The following is a 23,913-nucleotide window of genomic DNA, read 5'->3' on the forward strand; positions in this document are numbered from 1 at the left end:
GAAATAGTTGTTTTGAAGCCTTTGGAAAGAATATCACCACAATTACCCCACTTCCAGCCATTCCAAACAAAAAGAAACCCACTTTTCATATCTGCCCTTGAGGATTCTGACGAGAGAAGAATGAGCTGTGTGTGGGATGGGGGAGGGGCAGCGTTTTCTCCCCACAGACACATCTCAACAGGCCTCCAGCTGAATTGAGTTTGATTACAGTGCTGATTCCTCTGATTTTGTCAACTTAATACTGTAATCCTTAATTGAAACAATAATAGATGGGACACCCTGCCTGTGTTTGAGTGATAGCAGAGGGATGGGCCTGGAGAAATGTAAGGTATCCATTATATCAAAATTATAGTTCACTTTGTTTACAAATAATGTTTACATATATTTTGGGTTCTGATGTGGTGGGACAGTTAAACTAAGCTCATGAGGCATTTGTAAGTTATATTCTTCAAGAGTCAATTAGTATATATAATTAATGTATAAGTCCAAACAATGTATGTAGCAACTAAGGATTCTATCTTTAATGAACAGACGGTTACAAGCATGGGCCACACTCACCACAAACACAACACGCTCCCTGGCATGGTAACCCTGCCGTGTTGTTTTATTTTTTTTGAATTTCCTGTTCACTACCGCTAATTACTCACTAGATAGAGCAATAACCACCCCCCCGTCTCTTTTGTGAGAAAAGGTTTCCCAGGCAACCTCAAGCCGCAAGTTCACTTGCATTTGCACCCTGCTGCCTTGTGTTTATTTTGAGGATATTAATCTTTTTAGAAAAAGGACTGAACTACATCCTCTTCAGAGCCGTCACTACGGGAACAGCAGGTTTGATGTACACAAGGCACCTCGAATTTGAGGGGGGGGTTGTGCTTTTGATATTTCAAGCATGGTAATTTAGACTGGAAAATAAAATGCACTCATGCCAAATAATGGCACCTCTACAAAGGAAAGAGTCTTATACATTTATACACACACAAATATATGCACGCATGCACGCACACACACACACACACACACACACACACACACACACACACACACACACACACACACACACACACACACCAGAGCATGAAAGCACAGCACCGGACGGTCCCCGTTAAGCTGTTTGATCATGATCTGCTGTCGAGGCTTGTGTGTCAATTACAGTCATTAGATCCCAGCGTTACTACAGCTATCAAATGTTGGCTCATAATGGATCACAGCACAGCCTCTAGCTGAAACTCTAAAGTCATAAAACTGGAATAAAATCCAATTCATTCGGATATGAATTCATAAAGAGCATCAATCAGACCATCAGTGAGACCAGGACCTGATGCCTGGAGACGATAGCTGACCGGAATGCTCAATCTTCTGTGACAGCTAATCTTATTTCCCGACAAACTCACTCCTCTTGTGTCTCAGGGGACAGATTGGCACAGTAGTATTGTACATTAGGATGGATAGACAGAGGGCTTGCAACCAAAAAGGCTATTTGTGTGGCTATAGGAAATGAGGAAACATCAAGGCTAGCGCTCCATGCAGGCATTTCAATGAGACAAATACAGGTGAAAAGTCAGTGATGCCCTACATGCTGCACTTCCTAGGCTGACAATACGGTAAATGGGTCAAAGGGGTTGAAGTCATTTCCTTGGATTTAACAGCTGAACAGCCATTCAACAATAAATCAAATAGAAATCTATATCCAGAAGGGAATATTCTGTCAAGCCCCGCATAAGATGCAAACGCATTAAATGAACAAACTCAAGAGCAAACAAAACAGCATTTTTAGAAAGCAAAATGTGTCACTGGCTAGAAGCAAATGTTTTATTAAAAACAAGAGAGCGTAAGAATGCAATAAGAGTGTGTCTTTCTCTCTATCTCGTCGGAATTTGCAAACAGACTGAAACCTTCAGTAGTTTCTTATCAACCAACTGACAGATCTGGATCTCCTGTCTGGTAGTAATGCAGACTTCATAGTGCATGTGTGACATGGTGAGGTTAGACCCAGATGCAGAGAAGAGATCAGACAAGGAATCAGTGGTTAAGGATAAACATAATACTTCATTGAGAAATGGTAAGGATCATAGTAACACTGGGAAAACACTGGGTAACACTGGGAAAAACACTGGGTAACACTGGGAAAAACACTGGGTAACACTGGGAAGACCTCACTCAGGAGACAAACGCACCCGGCAGGTAAATCAAGCCTCAGCAAAGGACAACAGAAAACACACCTTTTTAACAGGGAAATCATAATGAGTAAATAGAACACACCTGGGTGTTGTTAATGTCTCTAGGATGGTCTCTGCCGCAGTATCCTGCAGTATCCTCTCTTCTAGGAGCTGATCCAGCCGCGGAGCCAGGGCAACCACCACATAGTTGGTTGAAGTCCCGAACGAGTCCCGGATCCAGGATGTCCCGGTCAGGCACCCACGCCCACTCCTCGGGGCTGTAGCCCTCTCAGGCCACCAGGTACTGCCTCCAACAGACACTAGACAGTGTAGTTCGGGCGACCATCGACAACTCGAGGGGGCCGAGGGGCAGGTGTGGGGGGAGAGAAGGAACTGGTCCTTACCAGCTTGAGACGAGAGGGATGGAAGGATGGACAAACTCTCATATACCTGGGAATCTGGAGACGATAGGTGACCGGGCTGATGCGACTGAGGATCTTGAATGGGCCTATGTAGCGTGGAGCGAGCTTCCACGAGTCCACCTTTAAGGGAAGATCACAGGTGGACAGCCACACTTGTTGACCCAGTCGGAGTAGCCGAAAAGGTCTTCGGTGCCGGGTTGCCTGGTGTTGGTGTCGTGCAGATGAGAGGAGCAAGGAGGATGAACGCCTCGGCTGATGGCACCCCCGCTTCGGCCTCTTGTTCAGGAAACAGGGGAACGTAGGAACCCGAACTGACACTCGAATGGCGACCGGCAGTGGGATGTGAGCAAACTCCATCCAGGCAAGGAACTTGCTCAAGTTGCTGGCCTATGTGGAGACTAAACAGTGGAGGAACTTCTCCAGCTCCTGGGTGGCCCGCTCCGTTTGTCCATTCGGCTGTAGGTGGAAGCCGGAGGAGAGACTCACCGCCTCCCCCCACATTAAGCAGGAGGCTTTCGAACACCGTGCGATGAACTGGTGCCCACAGTCCGAGATAATGTCCCGCGGAAGTCTGTGTAGTCAAAAGACATGGGTAATCATGAGATCAGCAGTCTCCTTCACTGAGAGCAACTTGGGTAAAGCAATGAAATGGGATGCCTTGGAGAATCGAACAATGACCACCAGGATAGTGGTAAGACCTTGGGATGGAGGTAACCCTGTGATAAAGTCTACGGACAGGTGGGACCAGGGCCGGCTGGGGATGGGCAGAGGTTGGAGCTGTCATGACTTGCTATGGGCACAGGTGGAACAGGCCGCAACAAAGTATCTCACATCCTCAATCATGTTGGGCCACCAGAATCTCCGCCTCAGGAAGTCCCGTGTCTGATTAACCCCTGGATGCCCAGATTATTTAGAGGCGTGTCTCCATTGTAACACTTCAGAATGGGCTGATCGCGGATCATAAAGTCTGTTAGTGGGGCCCCACCAGCATCAGGTTCTTGGGTCTGGGCTTGTCATAACATAGGAGCCACAATGCGGGAGCTGGGGATGATTGGCTCAGAGTCCCCTCTCCTCGTTAGAGGCATCGTGTTGGCGGGACAGGGCATCAGCTGCAAGGTGGCGCACAACAGGGGTAGGGGTTAACGGTTCTTAATCATGATCCTGCTCAGCGCTCCTCCATAGCCTAGGCAGGGACATAGAACTGCATCCTTCTTTCCCACCAAGAAGAAACCTGCACCAGCTGGGGATGTTGAGGAGCAAACGAAACCTGGCTCCAGCAACTCCTGGATGTATTTGTCAATGACTGCAGCTTCAGGGATTGAGGGGGAGTAAAGACAGCCCTGGGGAGTGTCGGAGGTGGAGTTATGGGGCGGCAGCGTAGCCTAGTGGTTAGAGCGTTGGACTAGTAACCGGAAGGTTGCAAGTTCAAACCCCGAGCTGACAAGGTACAAATCTGTCGTTCTGCCCCTGAACAGGCAGTTAACCCACTGTTCCCAGGCCGTCATTGAAAATAAGAATATGTTCTTAACTGACTTGCCTGGTTAAATAAAGGTAAAATAAAAAAAATAAAAAAATAAAAAATATGGCGCAGTCGTATGGACGATGAGGAGGGAGGGTGGCGGCTTGCCTCTTACTGAAGGCCTCCCAGAGGTCAAAGTATTCGGGAGGGAGAGCGGAGAAGTCCTGGTCTTCAATGTATGCAGGGCGGCACAGCGAGGTTCTAGGTGGGGCTCTTAGACATTTAATCTGGCAGTTCTTACCCCAGTCTAGTATGTGTCCCATGGACCAGGAGCGTAGTGGGTTATGTAGCGCTAGCCAGGGGTACCCTAGGATAAGGGGGTTCTCGGTAGCTGTGATCAAAAGAGAACTAAGAGTGATTCACCCATACCTTCAGTAGAATGGGCTTGGTCTGATATTCCACCTGGCCTGAGCCAATGGGGTGTCCATCGAGGGCTTGAATCTGCAGAGGGATGGGACATTTCACGCAGGGGATTTGTAATTCTCTGGCGAAGTCTTGATCAATTAAATTATCTGCGGCCTTGGAGTCCACAAAAGCTTGAATCTGGTGCTGGCGGTTGTCCCAGTGGAGGGTTGCAGGTAGTGACAGACGGTGACTGGGTAGCCTGGGGTAACTGCACAGCTTGTCAGGGTCTCCCCTTGTCCTGGCGAGCCCTGGTGTTTCCCGTCAGTTCTGGGCATGTAGCATGGAGATGGCCGAGACCGCCGCAGCAGAGTCAGTAGCTTTCGCGCATGCGCCTGTCACGCTTCTGTGGGGTCAGGCGTGTGCGTCCCAGCTGCATGGGCTCCTCAGTGCTGGGTTCGGGGGGGTTGGGGTGCTCAGGAAACCAGGATAGTGTCAAAAGGTGGTTGTTGATCCTGATTTCCAGCGTTATCAGAGACTCGAGGTCCTCTCCCAGTTCCCGAGAGGCCAGTTCATCCTTGATGGAGTTAGACAACCCCTGGTGGAAAGTGGTGACCAGTGCCTCCGTATTCCACCCACTCAATCCTGGCTAGGGCGCAGAACTCAATGGCGAAGTCAGCCACTGGTCTGGCCCCTTGGCGGATGTTGAACAGTCGGCTGGCCGCTTTTCGTCCTCCGGCAGAGTGGTTGAAGCTCTGCAGTGAAAGCTAATATGGAGCTGCAGGATGGTGGCTGCTGCTCCCACACCATCATAGCTCATGCCAGAACCTTGCCTGAGAGTAGAGCGATTATGTAGGCATTCATGGCCCGATTGGTGTGGAACGAGGATGACTGTAGCTCAAACACCAGAGAGCACTGGGCGAGGACCAATGCACTGGGCGAGGACCAACCAGTTTTCCCAATGGGAAAACAACAAACACTAAGTCTCAAATAAACTCACTCAAGAGACAAGCGAAACCGGCACATAATTCAAGCTTCAGCAAAAGACAACAGAAAACACACCTCTAAATAGGACACAGCTGAGTGTCGTAAATGTCTCTAGGACGGTCTCTGTGACCCGCTGGTGACACGTGGAAGCATGACAGCATGCGGGAGTAATTGGTAACATTTCCTGCTCCTCTTTCTTTCTCTGTCCAGCCCAGAAAAAAATGCAATTTGTGCATAATACTGTAATAGATTGAATATGGTGTTCTGCCTGCTCCTTAATTTGTGCTTAATTTGTGCTGCTCCTTAGCAAATTATGCTTACATTGCATAATATTTGTTCAGTTTTTGTTGTTGTTTTTAGAAAGAATGGCTAGAATATTCTGTCAACTTGCGTTACATCTTAGGACAGTCTTTAATTAACATGCTGCTGCCCATTCATTTGTGTAACATGTCTGTTCACATGTGCAGTACATGTGTTCAACTCCGGAGAATATATTCTGTGTGTGTGTTGCGAATAGGGGTTCTGCTTCACTTACATTAAGCTCATTATGTAAACCTTCTGTCTCCACATCAGATTCTTTGTTTATCAGAATAAATGTCTGTTTACACCATGTAGACTTAAATAGGACAGCCGATGACACAAAGGGGAGATTCCACATTTTTAAAAAATATTCAAAAGGCAGAATTCATGTAAAACCCTGTGAAAGACAGCCTGGGGAGGAGGATCTTTCAGAGGATGGGAATCCCTGGCCACGAGTCACATGTTGTCTGACAGAACCCGATACCTTCATCCTCTCTCTCTCTCTCTCTCTCTCTCTCTCTCTCTCTCTCTCTCTCTCTCTCTCTCTCTCTCTCTCTCTCTCTCTCTCTCTCTCTCTCTCTCTCTCTCTCTCTCTCTCTCTCTCTCTCTCTCTCTCTCTCTCTCTCTCTCTCTCTCTCAGAAGGCAGAGGAAAAGAAAGGAACGGCTGCCCTAAGAAGCTCAGTCTAGAGAGACTCTGACTACCTCCCTGAGGAGGAAAGCTATTAAAGACAAAAACTGAAAAAACCCTACAATACTGTAATGGCATAAACAGTATACTCTCCATACTGCACTATACAGTATGGCGGCCATCTGGCTTTGGTTGTGTTCCAACAGTACCTATTGCCCCTTTCTTGTCAGGGACATACAGGCCAGGGCTAGATATACTGCACCAAACAGGACCAGGTATGGGTAGATTGATAGAAATCACACAGAGTGATAGAGACCAACAGCCTCAGCAGACAAACATCCACATTTTCTGCATCGTCAATGTTATGATGCAGGAACCAGCCTCACCAGGCTTTCTCCTCTTCCCCCTGGGAGATGTAGGATTCCTCCTAGCTCTGACAGATGTAGCTACACTGCTGATTAGTGTTTCTGTATCTGTATCTCAGACGAGCAAGAGGAGATTGTCACACTAAACTAAAACCCTTCATGGTTATTCAGAGTGTTTGATGACTAAATCTGTGGTTTTAAATTTCACAATCTCAGATTAACATCAAATCCACAGGAACACACAGTGACCAATTGCACTTCATCCTTAACTTAAGCATAAACAAGAGGCAAAAACTTGTCCAAGAGCAGAAACAGTCCTCAATTCTCACTAAGAAAAAAAAGAAAAAAAAAGAAGGAAAAAAAAGTGTGCCTCCTAAGCCATTTATCTCACTAAGCCACAGTGTACGGATGTTGGACAGGTTTGATAGAGTGGTGCGATGCTAATGGCAGCCACGACACAGGCCTCGCGGGTGACATTCGGTATTTAAACGAGAGATTTCCTCCATGAACTGCTGTGATGCATCACTACAAGCAGACTCATCGAGAACAACCTCTGTAGCCAGACAGGGTCCTCTTCTCACTTTGTATGATTTATCACTAGGTGAGAGAGTCCCAACACAAGCACTCCTATTGATCACAATTATTTGAAGGGTGAGAAACACTTTTTCAAATGGTTTTGGTCCTTGGTGAATACTGCAAGGCGCAATTGTCCAATCAGAGAAAATAACCTGTGGTTAGATTTATGTTATTTGATCCAAAGATTCTATACTCTTAGTTTCTGTAGCCCTTTTTTGACAGCTGTTGATATAGTTCTTCCACAACAGGCTTTATATGTACATACATTTAATGAAATTAAGTGATTCATTGGTTCTCTTGTTGCGTCCAGGTGGCTCACCGGACAGAAGCAGCAATGTGATTGTTTGGGTCAGAGAGCAGATGATGTCCTGGTACAGCTAAAGCAGAAAATCTCCCCTCCTGTCCTCTGTCCTATATGAGGACCCGAAGATGACTGTCACCAGCCGGCAGTCCTTCAATGTCCTGACGGTCATCTTCCTCCTGCTGTCCACCGCAGGTCAGTGCGGCTTTAACCTCTTTGTTATGGTGTGTGTGTGTGTGTGTGTGTGTGTGTGTGTGTGTGTGTGTGTGTGTGTGTGTGTGTGTGTGTGTGTGTGTGTGTGTGTGTGTGTGTGTGTGTGTGTGTGTGTGAAGATGGCATTTTATTGCATTCAATGTATCTTCACTTTCACCTTTATTAAATGTGTGATTTTGTTACTTATGTGTTAATTGGGCCCAAAACGGACATTATTCAAGCATATTTGTACATTTAACATCAACTTCATCCTCAAGATTTCAGTAGTTTGTCTTGTCAATTTCAGTGTTTTCGGGTGTGTTGGTTTGTGACTTGAAAGGTGGTCTGTTTGAACAGTGGGGAATAAAATGCTTGGAAGAGGTAGACTTGCTATATTTTCTGCAGGAAAAGTTTTGTTTTAATAACCTTTTAGCATGGTCTGGGTTTCAACCTCTTTAAAAACATCTGTTTTATAGCCTAATAAATATTTATTGAATTCTGACCATTTTTATCAGTCCAGTTATTATTTGAACCTCTTGATATGCACAGGGTATGGCCAGCTCCGTCACAGTGTTTGTGTTTAAGAGTGTAGTCTTTTCCCATAGTTGCCTGTGAGTCTGGCAAGCGAGACTGGTGTATGACTGTCTCAGGAACAGTATTCTGCATGGTAAAACATCATTGTTGATTACTGCATTTGTGAAACTCTGTCGGTACCCTACAAACGTTATCTTGATTTTTTCTTTTTCAGCTCACAGGTTGAGGTTATAAACGTAACAATAGAGCCAAACTGCTTACTGTAATATGCTAAACTTGTAAAGGTGTTAATGTAATTAACAACATGGCAATGTTTACAATGATTTCCTAACCAGATCCAGCTGTTTCCCCTCTAATAAGACTGCCTTCCCCCTGGTCTGCCTCTCCCTAACTCTTTAAGTCTTGCATCATTAGAGGACTTTATGGTCCACTTCTGATCCCGAGCTGCTCTGCTTCCTTATTGCCAATTCACCCTACTATTACCGCTGACCCCTCCTTTATATCCTGTCAATTATGAGATTAGCTATAGGATCAGAATACCAGAGGCGGAGTTAGATGGGAATATTTTTGAATAAATAATGCTGTCTTTCCAATGTCAGTTTGGGATTGATGTTTGACCTTTTAGAAGTTACTGGTTTGATTTATATATCATCTTCACATTTACCTTTATCTTGCAGTATACAGTTACAGGTCTGGTCTGTACAGGTTTGAGAAATTGTCCCTGAAAATGTACACAAATTACATCTATATTTTTCTGTGACATCTGCAAGCTCCTCTTTTCTATCAGTTCAGTACAAGTATATGAATTCCAGATTTGAGTGCTGACAAAAATTGTATTTCAGAAGCTTAAGTGGCATATATCTATTTGTGAGAGGTTATTTCACAGATAAAGAAGGGTAATGAGATATGAATTGCTGTGAGTGTGAATGTACTGCTGTGAGTGTGTTTGAGTGCACACACTTTTGTGAGAGTCTACATACTATTAAACCTCAAGATTAAGTTTTCCTTTTCTCATCAAATACAATCAAATTTCTCTTATTTCCTAGCAAAGATACAAGGTAGAATAAAGAGCCAATTTCTCTGTCTCTCAAATCAATCTCTGACTTTAAACCTCTGGAGTAAGGCTTCATTACAGCCTCCCCACTCCTCATTCTACTTCCCTGTTCAGCATGGACGCAAAAGCCTGACAATTAGAGAGAGTCGGAGGGAAGTCAATTCTAGCTATCCAGCCAGCCAGTCAGTCAGCCATTCAGTCAGCCATTCAGTCAGCCGGCCCAGAGTGAGGCAATAAGCCAAGCTCATTAGATCTGAGTGTTCTCCCCTTTCAAATGACCAATCTGTTCCTGCTTGGCCTGCATAGGATTAGATAATACCTTTACCATCAGCAGCAGAAATATATAATTACCCCCCTCTCGTCCTCTGTCGTTGCTAGTGCAGGCAGCACTCACTCCCTAATGCTAGAAGGGCTTTCCCCAGCTATGCTATGGGGGACGCTTTTATCTGTTATTATATTCTAATAAAATATTTTAAGATGCCAAATTGTTAATTGTCAATCCTGATCGGTTGCGACGGTGTCTGTCTAACAAGTGGTGTCTGTCACACACACACACACACACACACACACACACACACACACACACACACACACACACACACACACACACACACACACACACACAATGACAAAGGAGGTTAAAACCACACTGACCTGCGGTGGACAGCAGGAGGAAGATGACCGTCAGGACAAGTGGTCCACAATGACATATGATACAGACTTAATCATTATATCTGGTCTGTTACAATGACAGATTGGTAATTGGTGATAATCTACATGAGTCCAGTCTGCCAAATGATGTTTCCATGACTCCCATCAAAAAGAAACACCTCTCTGGTTGACTCAATCCTTCAAATGTATAATCCTTCTACAGATATTAGTAAATGCCTGTTGATTTCTGTTTGGTTTTCCATCATTTGCAATGTAATTGAAATCACAACAAGCTGAATCATGATGTTCCCAATCATTATAATCCATTTATCAGATTTGTAAAAGAATTCAGAAAAATATTTTACCTGACAAAGTGTAAGTGCTTTCCAAGAAGACTACAGTATTAGATTCTCTCTCTCTCTGTCTATCTCTCTCTTCCACAGCTCTATCAGCTAATTTCAGAGTGTGTGAACCATATTCCGACCACAAGGGGCGCTACCACTTTGGTTTCCACTGCCCTCGTCTCTCTGACAACAAGACCTACATGTTCTGCTGTCACCACAACAACACAGCCTTCAAGTACTGCTGTAAGGAGACTGAGTTCCAGACGGTCATGCAGGTCAACCTGACTACCACCACAGACGGCTTCAAACACAAGTGAGTCCTATTCAGGTTTTGGCGGTGTATATATGGAGTGGTACTGTTCCTTGTCTGTTAGTAGGCTAATTATTGTGATTCTATTATACAGTGTGCTGTTATTATAAATTGCTACTTACATTAGGTCGAGCGCATACCTTAAGAACATAGAAAATGTTATCCGCAAGGAAACAGCCATTAGCTTTTCACTCACAATTGAGACATTTCCACAGAGAAAAAATCCCTGGCCTTTAAATGTTAGTGATTGATAAGCTGTTAGCTCCCTTGACAATATCCCACTCATTGACACCATTTGACTGGTGCTCAAAGGACACGTTGACATTGATCTACACCTACAGAGAGAATCAGAACCACAGCAGTGAAGAGCTGAGGCTTTGTTACTGAGTGAGTGGGTGGGCTGCCATCTCTCAGCAACGTTTATTAAAGTGCTTTAGTGTACTGTATGTTACTATACTGTACTATAGTATAATATTATATAGTATACTATAATACTGCACTACACTACAAATGTCGGTAAGAACAAGAAGCTGATTGTGGACTACAGGAGAAAGAGCAGAGACCATGCCTCCATACACATCGGCAAGGCTGTAGTGGAGCGGGTCGAGGGCTTCAAGTTCCTTGATGTCCACATCAATAAGGACTTAACATGGTCCACACACACCTGCACAGTCGTGAAAAATTGCTCCAACCACCCAAGCGATAGACTGTTCTGGCAAACGGTACTGGAACATGGGCTCTCGGACCAACAGACTCCGAGACTGCATCTATCCCCAAGCCATAAGACTGCTAAATAGCCATAAGAATGCTAAATAGTTAATTACATGGTTACCCGGACTATCTGCACTGACTCTATGCACACTCACAAGACTATATAGATTACACACACTAAATACACGCTCACTCACACACACAAACACATACTTACACACTTTTACACTGATCATATGCTGCGGCTGCTACTCTGTTCTTTATTTTACTCTTATAATAATCTACCCTGATGCCGAGGTACATTACCCTGCCTTCAAGTACATATCTACCTCAAATACTTCATACCCCTGCACATTGATCTGGTACTGGTACTCCCTGAACATAGCTTCATTATTGTGTATTTTATTCCTCATGTTACTATTTTTCTTTTTATTATTATTTTTAACTGCATCGTTGGGAAGGGCTCGTAAGCAGTAAAGTCTACACTCGTTGTATTTGGCGCATGTGACAAATTCAATTTGATTTGACTACACTGCAATGCACTACACTACACTACACTATACTACACAGTACTATGACAGACTTAAATATAAATATTTTTCTATGTAGCCAACAGCTCCGTCTGCAGCAACCGGGTAGAGATCAGTAAGAGAAGAGACAGGCAGGAATGACCTCCCAGAGTGTGAAGGAGCTCAGTAAGAGAACAGACAGGGAAGAATGACCTCCCAGAGTGTGAAGGAGCTCAGTAAGAGAAGAGACAGGCAGGAATGACCTCCCAGAGTGTGAAGGAGCTCAGTAAGAGAACAGACAGGGAAGAATGACCTCCCAGAGTGTGAAGGAGCTCAGTAAGAGAAGAGACAGGCAGGAATGACCTCCCAGAGTGTGAAGGAGCTCAGTAAGAGAACAGACAGGGAAGAATGACCTCTCAGAGTGTGAAGGAGCTCAGTAAGAGAACAGACAGGGAAGAATGACCTCCCAGAGTGTGAAGGAGCTCAGTAAGAGAAGAGACAGGCAGGAATGACCTCTCAGAGTGTGAAGGAGCTCAGTAAGAGAACAGACAGGGAAGAATGACCTCCCAGAGTGTGAAGGAGCTCAGTAAGAGAAGAGACAGGCAGGAATGACCTCCCAGAGTGTGAAGGAGCTCAGTAAGAGAACAGACAGGGAAGAATGACCTCTCAGAGTGTGAAGGAGCTCAGTAAGAGTACAGACAGGGAGGAATGACCTCCCAGAGTGTGAAGGAGCTCAGTAAGAGAACAGACAGGGAAGAATTACCTCCCAGAGTGTGAAGGAGCTCAGTAAGAGAACAGACAGGGAGGAATGATCTCCCAGAGTGTGAAGGAGCTCAGTAAGAGAACAGACAGGGAGGAATGATCTCCCAGAGTGTGAAGGAGCTCAGTAAGAGAACAGACAGGGAAGAATGGCCTCCCAGAGTGTGAAGGAGCTCAGTAAGAGAACAGACAGGGAAGAATGACCTCCCAGAGTGTGAAGGAGCTCAGTAAGAGAACAGACAGGGAAGAATGACCTCCCAGAGTGTGAAGGAGCTCAGTAGGAGTACAGACAGGGAGGAATGACCTCCCAGAGTGTGAAGGAGCTCAGTAAGAGAACAAACAGGGAAGAATGACCTCCCAGAGTGTGAAGGAGCTCAGTAAGAGAACAGACAGGGAAGAATGACCTCCCAGAGTGTGAAGGAGCTCAGTAAGAGAATAGACAGGGAGGAATGACCTCCCAGAGTGTGAAGGAGCTCAGTAGAAGTACTCCCTGACAAACAGAAACATAGAGTGCGCTCTCTCGTGCACTCTCACTTTCTCTCCTCGAATACCCTCTCAGCGGGTGCTCTCTATGGCCAGTTACACAGCCCCTCTGGCAGGTCAGGATATTTCATCTAGTGGCTGATAACATAATGGGAGGACATTTCATCCTCCTCCGCTCTGGACTGCAGCTGAAGTGGTGAAGTGGTGATATTTACCACTGGCCCCAGGTTAAACTGGCAATAGCTCTGGGTCTGAGACTCTGAGCGTTCTGTCTACTGTTAGGAGCATGAGCTATTCTATTATTGTAGCTTACCATGTACCATGTACTGGTATTAGCAGGTGATGACTTCATGTGTATGCATTAGGAAAGTTGCCTTGTTTAACGTTGTCTAACATTTGTTGTTGCTGTGTGGTGAGTCTGCTCTCATCAATCTCTCCACACAGACAGCTGTCCAAACAGTCCCCTTTGCTTACTCTAGGTTCACTTAAATACACTCCTGAATGGCCCCACTGCCCTTAAACAGACAGATTTACACATCACCATAGACTGCTAAGCTATGCAAACAGTCAGTCATATGTCACACAGGCCTGGCGAGGGAAGTGAGACAAGGTAAACAGGGGTTTTATTTGGGTTTGTTTGAGTGCAGTTGCAAAGCTAGTGACCATGGTGGGTTTATTATTCCTGGTGTTGTGAAATATCTACAACACCATCCAAGGAGCTATTTGGTCAGCATGTTATGCATTAGACCAGGGTTTCCCAAACTCGGACTTCGGGATCCCAAGGGGTGTACGTTTTGGTTTTTACCCTGGCACTACACAGCTGATAATAATGAACTAATCATCAAGCGTTGGTGTTCCCTCCATATGACAAACCTCACTTTGACCGTAATATCCTCTCTCAACTGCCTTTCTTGGTCAGAATGATCATTTTATGTGGAGTTTTGCATTCTAATAGGAATGGGTAGTGTCTTCCTGGGTAGTCCCTTTTCTAATGCACAGTTCTGCTCCGTAAAACCATCATCTTAGTAGCACATCCTCGAGACATTTATTACAAGTCTTATTCATAACGCTGTTCGTGGAGGTAAAGTGTAATTGGAAACTATTTACACTCATTTTTACCTTGCGGCGATTTATGGATTGGAGAGTGAATCCCGCAAATGGTTTAATGCACCACATACATCCTTATGGAGTGTGAAATACATTAAATGTGTTGGTGTTGAATACTGGGACCAAATATTGAAGAGCAATGAAGTTATTCAAATGGATAGGCTATGAGAGGGCCCTTTACATCTCAGTAAAACACTCCCTTTCCCGTAATATCAAATGACAAAAAAATATGCTTGAAATGCAACATACAAATATTTAGAAGGATATTTCACGCCATTCTCACCTATCTGTCCTCTACAGTAACTACACAGCCCTAGTAGGAGTGTGGATCTATGGCTTCTTCGTCATGGTGCTGCTAGCCCTGGACTTCCTCTACTACTCGGCCATGAACTATGAGCTGTGTCGGGTTTACCTGGAGAAGTGGGGTCTGGGAGGGCGCTGGCTCAAGAAGGCTAGGAGCCAGTGGCACCGGCCGGTCCCAGGAGAGGAGAGTGAGACCCAGAACCAGGCCCAGGGTCACCCCATGGCCCTCAGTCAACACCACCCCAGACACAGCCTCAGAGGCGAGGGCCAGAGCCCCACGCTCCTCCCCTACCACACACCGACCGTCTGGTGAGTCACCCCGTCACACAGTGGATGTCCATTCAGACTCATTGTGCATTAAACAGTATGGACTTGTATAGAGTTGTCAGGATCAGGAAAGTAACACTTTTCAAATGCCATTTGGTGCTCATGGTTTAATTATATACAGCAGAAAGCACAAGGGAGCCTAGCACATTCTCCCTCAGGGTTCATCACCTCACGTTGTCTTGCTCTATGTCTCATTGAATGTTACAATGTTGCTAAGTGAAAGTTACCATAGCAAACCATCAGCACAATATTTCTCCCTATGAAAAGATTTGGCATCTCCAGCATAGACCAAGTTTCAATACCGGGAATAAATCGGATTTATCCCAGGAACATTTGAAGCATTTAAAACACAGAGAGCGCTCCAGGACACACAAAGAGTTGTCCAATCATACAAACTGTGTAACAAAAGCCAAATTACCAAAGATGCTAAGCTTACTAGATAACCTCCTTCAACGAATGACTGAATATCTCATATACAGATAGCAGATCTGCTAATGAATAACGGGGAGTGGAAATCGTTTAAATACCAACTCAGTTTTAAAAACTCTCATACCATTTGTTGATCACACATTCTCTAGTGAAGCTCTAAGCAAGTATGAGACCGCGCAGAGTAGCAGGGAAATGTTATAGAGGTATCCTGACATGCAGGCGAGAGAGGTGTTTTGATCATGCAACCTATGGATTACAGAATAAAGTTAGGAATGTTCATGTGAGACAGGAGTCAGGATTTTGGGAGAAGTGGGATTTGGACTGGATAGGAAAATAGCCTAGGCTGTAGGACGGGAGAAGGTAGAATTTTCCCCTCACGCCTCTTGGAATTGTTAACAAACATGTTTGTAACCAGGTTTCCATCCAACCATTTTATGCAAGTGAAGTAGCCTACATGTTGGATAAAACTATTCACAACAGGCCTGATGGGAACAGCTAATTTGTCTGTAAACTTTCCTTTTGTTGACAAAACTAAATACGCTAGACAAGGAGGGATCTTTTTGTGTCAGCAAAATGTGAGAAATGGCGGTGGTCCAAATTTACACAAAACATTATTTACCATTTCATTACTGTTACAGTGCTATTTGGTTGTTAATTGGATTCGTTCCTGACATTTCTTGATTTGTATCATTTTTTTATTACTGTGTACAGTTTACATTTTCCTGCATTGTTTAGAGCTAGTAACATAAGCATTTTCCTGCATTGTTTAGAGCTAGTAACATAAGCATTTTACTGCATTGTTTAGAGCTAGTAACATAAGCATTTTACTGCATTGTTTAGAGCTAGTAACATAAGCATTTTACTGCATTGTTTAGAGCTAGTAACATAAGCATTTTGCTGCATTGTTTAGAGCTAGTAACATAAGCATTTTACTGCATTGTTTAGAGCTAGTAACATAAGCATTTTGCTGCATTGTTTAGAGCTAGTAACATAAGCATTTTGCTGCATTGTTTAGAGCTAGTAACATAAGCATTTTCCTGCATTGTTTAGAGCTAGTAACATAAGCATTTTACTGCATTGTTTAGAGCTAGTAACATAAGCATTTTGCTGCATTGTTTAGAGCTAGTAACATAAGCATTTTCCTGCATTGTTTAGAGCTAGTAACATAAGCATTTTACTGCATTGTTTAGAGCTAGTAACATAAGCATTTTGCTGCATTGTTTAGAGCTAGTAACATAAGCATTTTCCTGCATTGTTTAGAGCTAGTAACATAAGCATTTTACTGCATTGTTTAGAGCTAGTAACATAAGCATTTTGCTGCATTGTTTAGAGCTAGTAACATAAGCATTTTACTGCATTGTTTAGAGCTAGTAACATAAGCATTTTGCTGCATTGTTTAGAGCTAGTAACATAAGCATTTTGCTGCATTGTTTAGAGCTAGTAACATAAGCATTTTGCTGCACCCTCTACAACATCTGTTAATCTGTGTAAGCGACCAATAAACTTTTATTTGATTGCCCCCAAACGCTTCGTAGGATGATGGGAATCAGAAACACTGAGCCTCGCCACACTCTCATGCCCTCACCTGTTCTAACCTTACACACACACACACACACACACACACACACACACACACACACACACACACACACACACACACACACACACACACACACACACACACACACACACACACACACACACACACACACGCAGTCACCTACTCTATACCATATCATGTCTCAACATGCTCCTTCAGTCACCACTTAGAGGAGGAAAGTGAGAGACAACCAATGGTATCTTGGAGACACACATCCAGCCTCGACCCACATATACAGTGCATTTGGAAAGTAATCAGACCCCTTTACCTTTTCCACATTTTGTTATGTTACAGCCTTATTCTAAAAGGGATTAAAAATAATAAGTCCTCATCACAATACCCCATAATGACAAAGCAATAACAGGTTTTTAGAAATGTTTATAACATTTACATAACTATTCAGACCCTTTGCTCAGTACTTTCTTCAAGCACCTTTGCCAGCGATTACAGCTTTGAGTCTTCTTGGGTATGACACTACAAGCTTGACACATCTGTATTTGGGAAGTTTCTCGTATTCTTCTCTGCAGATTCTCTCAAGCTCTGTCGGGTTGGAAAGGGAGTGTCGCTGCACAGCTATTTTCAGGTCTCTCCAGATATTAGGTCGATTTAAAGTCCGGGGTCTGTCTGGGCCACTCAATAACATTCAGAGACTTGTCCTGAAGCTACTCCTGCATTGTCTTGGCTGTGTGCTTAGGGTCATTGTCCTGTTGGAAGGTGAACCTTCGCCCCAGTCTGAGGTCTTGAGCGCTCTGGAGCAGGTTTTCATCAGGATCTCTCTGTACTTTGCTCCGTTCATCTTTCCCTTGATCCTGACTAGTCTCCCAATCCCTGCCGCTGAAAAACATCCCCACAGCATGATGCTGCCACCACCATGCTTCAGGGGTGGTGCAAGGTTTTCTCCAGACCTTCAATCTTGGTTTCATCAGACCAGATAATCTTGTTTCCCATGGTCTGAGAGTCGTTTAGGTACCTTTGACAAACTCTGTCTGGACACTATCATGAAGACCTGATGGTGGAGTGCTGAAGAGATAGTTGTTCTACAGGAAGGTTCTCCCTTCTCCACAGAGGAACTCTGGAGCTCTGTCAGAGTGACCATCAAGTTCTTGGTCACCTCCCTGACCAAGGCCCTTCTTCGCCGATTGCTGAGTTTGGCCAGGCGGCCAGCTCTAAGAAAAGTCTTGGTGGTTCCAATGCTGCAAGAATGTTTTGGTAACCTTGTGCCTCAACACAATTCGAGCTCTACGGACAATTCCTTTAACCTCATGGCTTGGTTTTTGTTCTGAAATGCACTGTCATCTGTGGGACCTTATATAGACAGGTGTGTGCCTTTCCAAATCATGTCCAATCAATTGAATTTACCACAGCTGGACTCCAATCAAGTTATAGAAACATCTCAAGGATGATCACTGGAAAAAGGATATGCCTGAGCTCAATTTCAAATCTCATAGCAAAGGGTCTGAATTCTTATTTAAGTAAGGTATTTCTATTTTTTTATATATATAAATTTGCAAAAATGTATAAACACCTGTTTTTACTTTGTCATTATGGGATATTGTGTGTAGATTGATGAAGGAAAAAAATATTTTATCAATTTTAGAATAAGGCTGTAACAAAGAAAATGTGGAAAAAGTGTAGGGGTATGAATACTTTTCGAATGCACTGTTTATCTGTCTTCAAGGAATTCAAAGAACAACTGGAAGAATAACCTCAATCAAAAATGTAATGTTAATACAAATAAAAAATGTCATGTTAATCAGAACAAACTCAATCTTCATCAGAGGGTTGGATCAACACAGTCAGAATGTTAGTCAGAACAACCTCAATCTTCCTCAAAGGAATGGATCAATCTCTGTCTCAGACATTCTCTTGGTGTCGAGGAGCTGGCTTGTATTCAAACCACAGAGCTCTCACTACGAGCCAGACAGCCGGACAGCCAGAACGGCAGATAGACAGACACCAGTCCTCTGGCCAAGCCCTCTCTCTGACTGCCTATGATAACTTAATGAGAACAGAGATATGACAAATGGGTTTGTTGGCCGTACCAGACCGTCAGAGTCAGGGTTCTGACACAGACAGGAGAGCTGAGACAGAATCTGTCCTAGCGGTGAACACATTCCTAGTAACTATCAGTGGGACATGTTCATAGGAACACCTGTCCATAGAGCCTGTCCTAATGATGAATATATGCCTAATTATACTTAACAAAATATAAATGCAACATGTAAAGTGTTGGTCCCATGTTTCATGAGCTGAAATAAAATATCCTAGAAATGTTCCATAGGCACAAAAAGCTTATTTCTCTCAAATGTTGTGCACAAATTTGTTTACACCCCTGTTGGTGAGCATTTCTCATTTGACAAGATAATCCATCCACCTGACAGGTGTGGCATATCAAGAAGATTATTAAACAGCATGATCATTACACAGGTGTACCTTGTGCAGGGGACTATAAAAGGCCACTCTAAAAAGTGCCACACAACACAATGCCACAAATGTCTCAAGTTTTGAGGGAGCATGCAATTGGCATGCTGACTGCAGGAATGTCCACAAGAGCTGTTACCAGATAATGTAATGTTCATTTCTGTACCACTCTTATTTTCTTAGAATAAGATTAGCTTAATTATTGACATAAATTCCCTGAGAACCTGCACTAGCACATGGTTATATTAACAGTATTGCATGTTTGGCCAGCTAAAAGCCTGACCACCGATCAAGCAACAATATTGACTAAATGTTAAAATCCTGTTGCTGCATGACTATTTTGCTGTGACAATACTGGTCAAACACCTGTGCCACCAGAAATGTCCACAGAGGCCCGTTGTTAGAGAGAGCAGTCAGTTCAGTCTGAGAGGCCTCATCAGTCTCTGTCAGGGATGCTTCACTCCAACTGGAAACAGCTTCACACAGAACATACGGTCTTTGAAAATGGATCAGGTTTGGCTCAGGATTCACATTGTGGATAAAACACAAAGTAGGCCTATAGGAAGGTAGCATCCATAGGCTACCTGATGGTAATACGTGCTGGTGTAATAGATGATTGGTAGTGAAGACTTTGCATCATGACTCCGTAAGGTTGTTATGGATGTGTTAGCAACAGTATGATCTTGTTCTGAAAATAAAGATGTAATATTTGACAAAACATTTGATTGTTTAGAGTAAGCTGAGTTTGGCTTAGGAAGTTCAAAGCGAGTGCTTTCAGTAAGCATTCATTTGTACGACATTTTCATAATCTGTTATGAATAACAAATCATGTTTTCTTCCAAATGATACAAACATTGAGATGATACCATCTCAAAGACTGAGGCTCTGTTCAATCACAAGCTGTTTTTCTGGTATGAGATGAAAATAACATTGTTATTGTCTTACACTGCAAATTCTGTAATCGGTTGTGACTGAATAGGATCCAAAGTTTGTTGCACTAATAAATACACAAACAATCATCAGATGGTCTTGAGTTAAGTTGCAAGCGACAGAGCCGTAACCCCAGGGACAGGGAGGATGATGGGTAATGGCTGAGAATTAGATTCATACTTAGAGGAACATCTGTTTGTTGGTCGGATGTAAACCAACAGAAATAGGGGTCAAAAGGTCACCAAACTGAAGCATAATCTACAACCATTTTTTGTAACCTTTATTTAACTAGGCAGGTCAGTTAAAAGCTAATTCTTATTTTCAATGACAAACAGTGGGATAACTGCCTTTTTCATGGGTAGAACGACACATTTTTACCTTGTCAGCTCGGGGATTCGATTTTGCAACCTTCCGGTTACTAGTCCAACACTCTAACCCCTAGGCTACCTGCCACAACAATACTTCAGCAAAAGTATCAGATTATTGCTCTGCATCTATTTCTTTGTGGTGAGGAATTGCAGCATGGCAAGTTAATGTGTGGGAACACTGTTTACCATAATCCCAGCTAGCAGATAATGTTGTGAGAACCATATGTTTCTTAGAGCTTGGTGAGAACATGGTGGTTGTTTTGTTATTTTGCATACAACCTTCCCATAACGCTCTGGGAATGGTGCAGGTTACCCAGCTAGCACATAATGTTCTGAGAACCATGTTTCTTAGGTGTGAATTTCAGTACATAACGTAACATACATAATTTTCTACAGGTTTCCTCATGGTTCTATTCAAAGTCATGATCTCAGAACATTCAGAGAGTATTAAGAAACAACGTTTTGTGGGAATTTCAGTGCTTCAGAATATTGCTTTTCTACAGTTTCTCTCCATGGTTCTATTTAAAGTCAACTTCTCAGAAAATTAAGAAAACTTTCCACAAAAAAACACAAGAAAACATTAGTAATGTCCAAATAACGTTCTTAATGTCACGACTGTTGAAGGAACTGGACCATGGTGCAGCGTAGTGGGCGTACGTGTTCTTTAATTAAGAAAAGACGCAAAACAAAACAATACACACTACACACTACAAAACTAAACCGTGAAGCTTAAGGCTAAGTGCCATAAAGTACGTCAACTTCCCACAAACACAGGTGGGGAAAAGGGTACCTAAGTATGGTTCGATAGACAGCTGTCCCTGATTGAGAACCATACCCAGCCAAAACATAGAAATAGAAAATCATATGAACACAAAACATAGAACGCCCACCCCAACTCAGGCCCTGACCAAACCAAAAGAGACATAAAAGGATCTCTAAGGTCAGGGTGTGACACTAAGAATGTTATTTAAAAACATATACATTCCGTTTTCAGTCCCAACAAAACTATCTCTATCCTCTATCTTGTTAAGTGTGTGATCTTATTGATTGAGTGCTTGTTTCCTTTGAAATGGGGTCTGTTGGAATAGACAAAAATGAACAGCTTTGTTTTAAAAAACATTGCACGCCAGCTCCATTCTGGGGGCGCAGTGGACTAATTCCATGGATAGAGAACAGAAGAGCATTGGTTTGAATCTCACTGACGTTACTAAAAGTCTTTCTGAAACATGTTCTGAGAACGTTATTTAATTACCTTCAAATAACCTAGAATTTCCATTCTCAGAACGTTAATAAAACCTCCCAGGAACACTTTCAGGGAACCATAGTAAAATGTTCTCAGAACCTCCCTGCAACCTAAAGATTAACGTTACCAGAACAGGCAAAATGTTCACTTCGGTTCTCAGAAAGTTTAAAAAACGTTCAGTCAGGAAATCTATGGCTTCGTTCCCAGAACCAATGGGGAACCAAAAGCGTACGTTCCTACAACTTCTAAGGAACCACATTTTCTAGCTGGGATTCTACTTGAGAAGGCTGTTATGTGTGCACAGACTTAAATCTGTTATTGGCTCAGCGTAGGCGGTCTGGGAATCTGATATTACTTTCTCTCCATGGATAGATTTATAAAAATTCTGCTGTTCAGGTATTGAAGTCAGCCTAAACAAATACAGAATGCTTAGCCAGGTACTGTATGTTCTAGCTAAAAGGAAGAGTCGCAATGCATGGATGAGCAGAAAGCATAATCAGTTACTCATGCACAGTCATGTATTTACAGGAACCGATAGGTCCAATATAGATAACAGACAGCAAGTCCCCATTGGTTAAGTGGAACAAATAATATGCACAGTGGGATCATGACAGTATCAAGTATGCCATGATTGATAAGAAGCTGTGGACTATATTGGCTCATAACACGAAAAAGATCCAAGGCGTTGGTATGCTTTCTTTGACAATTTGTGCATGGAGAGCACATGAGCACATGGCCACATAACTGATATATTTTTGACATTGTGGTCCGCTGGGGCCCTGTAGCAAGCCTTTACACAGCAGTAAACACACACAGCTGTTCCTGGAAGCTCCCAGCACAGCGCAAATAAAAAACACTCAGAGCTCAATAATGAAACGGGATCTCCTCCTGACAGTTACAGATGTAGGATCTTAATTTGGTCACCCGGTTGCAGGATAACTTTCAGAAAATGTAATACTTTTAAGGTTTAAAAAGGCTTCTGACATTGTAATTTCCATTTCAAATTTGACTTGATTTCCCCTTACAAAAAAGGATCAACCCCTACAAAAATGTCCATTCATTATAATGCACATAATAATTCACATTTGCTGTTGCTGTAGGATTATTTTTCTGCTACAGCAAACTGTCTTAAATTAAGATCCTACATCTGTACAATGTCTCAGATCTGGTTAGAATGTCTGGTCATATTAAGGCCAAGCACCACATGCTGAAATTACATTTTTGCATCTAGCTGTCAGTATTTATATTTGTTTGTATTTTGGTCCATTAATATTAGTATTTTCAAAAAGTCAACATAAAAATGTCAAAAACTTGAAAAAAATGTATATTTTCTTTAGTTTATCATACTACCGTTATTAACATTTGAATGCATTTGAATCACTTTAGAATGAACATACACCAATAATTTCAAAGCTCACTACATTAAAGGGTCATTCAGCAGTTGAAACAATAATAAAGTGTTTTCTCTGCCCCGGTTTTTATAAAAAGCTAAGGGAAAGGCCTGGAGAAACTGAACCACTTTCAAATTCATAGAGAGTGCTAAGGAATTATATAAAATGTATAGTTTAACCATGTTTTGATGCTATATAATATTTGTTTACATTTACTTTGTTTACAAACATTGTAGTAAAACACGCTTATAATTTCATTTCTGATAGGGTACAGCTGTTGAACTAAGCTCATGAGGCATTTGTAAGTTATATTCTTCAAGAATCAATGGGTACATATCATAGAAAATGTATACAAAATGAAACGGGGAAAAGTTGATTGTGGTATGATTAAGGGGGAAAAATGACCCTATGAGGGTGTGGTGCCTGGCCTCAAGGCCAGTTGTCCCTGCCCAGGGGTGGGGTGATAACCCTTAACTCTCTTGATACCATCGGATCGCACATGTGTGATGGACCCCTTACCAGAGAGAGGTCCTGGATTCAGTTTTGTGATGTTGGCAGATTGAGCCTTCCCTTTTCTATGATTAGTGCTGCTCTTTGGATTCCTCATGTTCCCATACTAACTTAGTATGATGCCTCAGAGCATTATAAAA

The 23,913-nt window shown here is 43.0% G+C and overlaps 1 protein-coding gene across 2 annotated transcripts in view; it reads left to right on the top strand.

Annotated features, from left to right (window-relative positions):
• LOC118359254 (protein shisa-like-1a) overlaps positions 1–23,913 on the top strand; it is a 39,630-nt gene that overhangs the window by 12,798 nt on the left and 2,919 nt on the right. For both annotated transcript variants that reach the window (XM_052480558.1, XM_035737672.2), the window contains 3 exons: positions 7,607–7,792; positions 10,472–10,685; positions 14,552–14,863. In XM_052480558.1, coding sequence (XP_052336518.1) covers positions 7,726–7,792; positions 10,472–10,685; positions 14,552–14,863 — 593 coding nt within the window. In that variant the 5' untranslated portion in view covers positions 7,607–7,725. The remainder of the gene's footprint in view (positions 1–7,606; positions 7,793–10,471; positions 10,686–14,551; positions 14,864–23,913) is intronic.

This window comes from Oncorhynchus keta, chromosome 26 (assembly GCF_023373465.1).
Source record: "Oncorhynchus keta strain PuntledgeMale-10-30-2019 chromosome 26, Oket_V2, whole genome shotgun sequence".
NCBI lineage: Eukaryota > Metazoa > Chordata > Actinopteri > Salmoniformes > Salmonidae > Oncorhynchus > Oncorhynchus keta.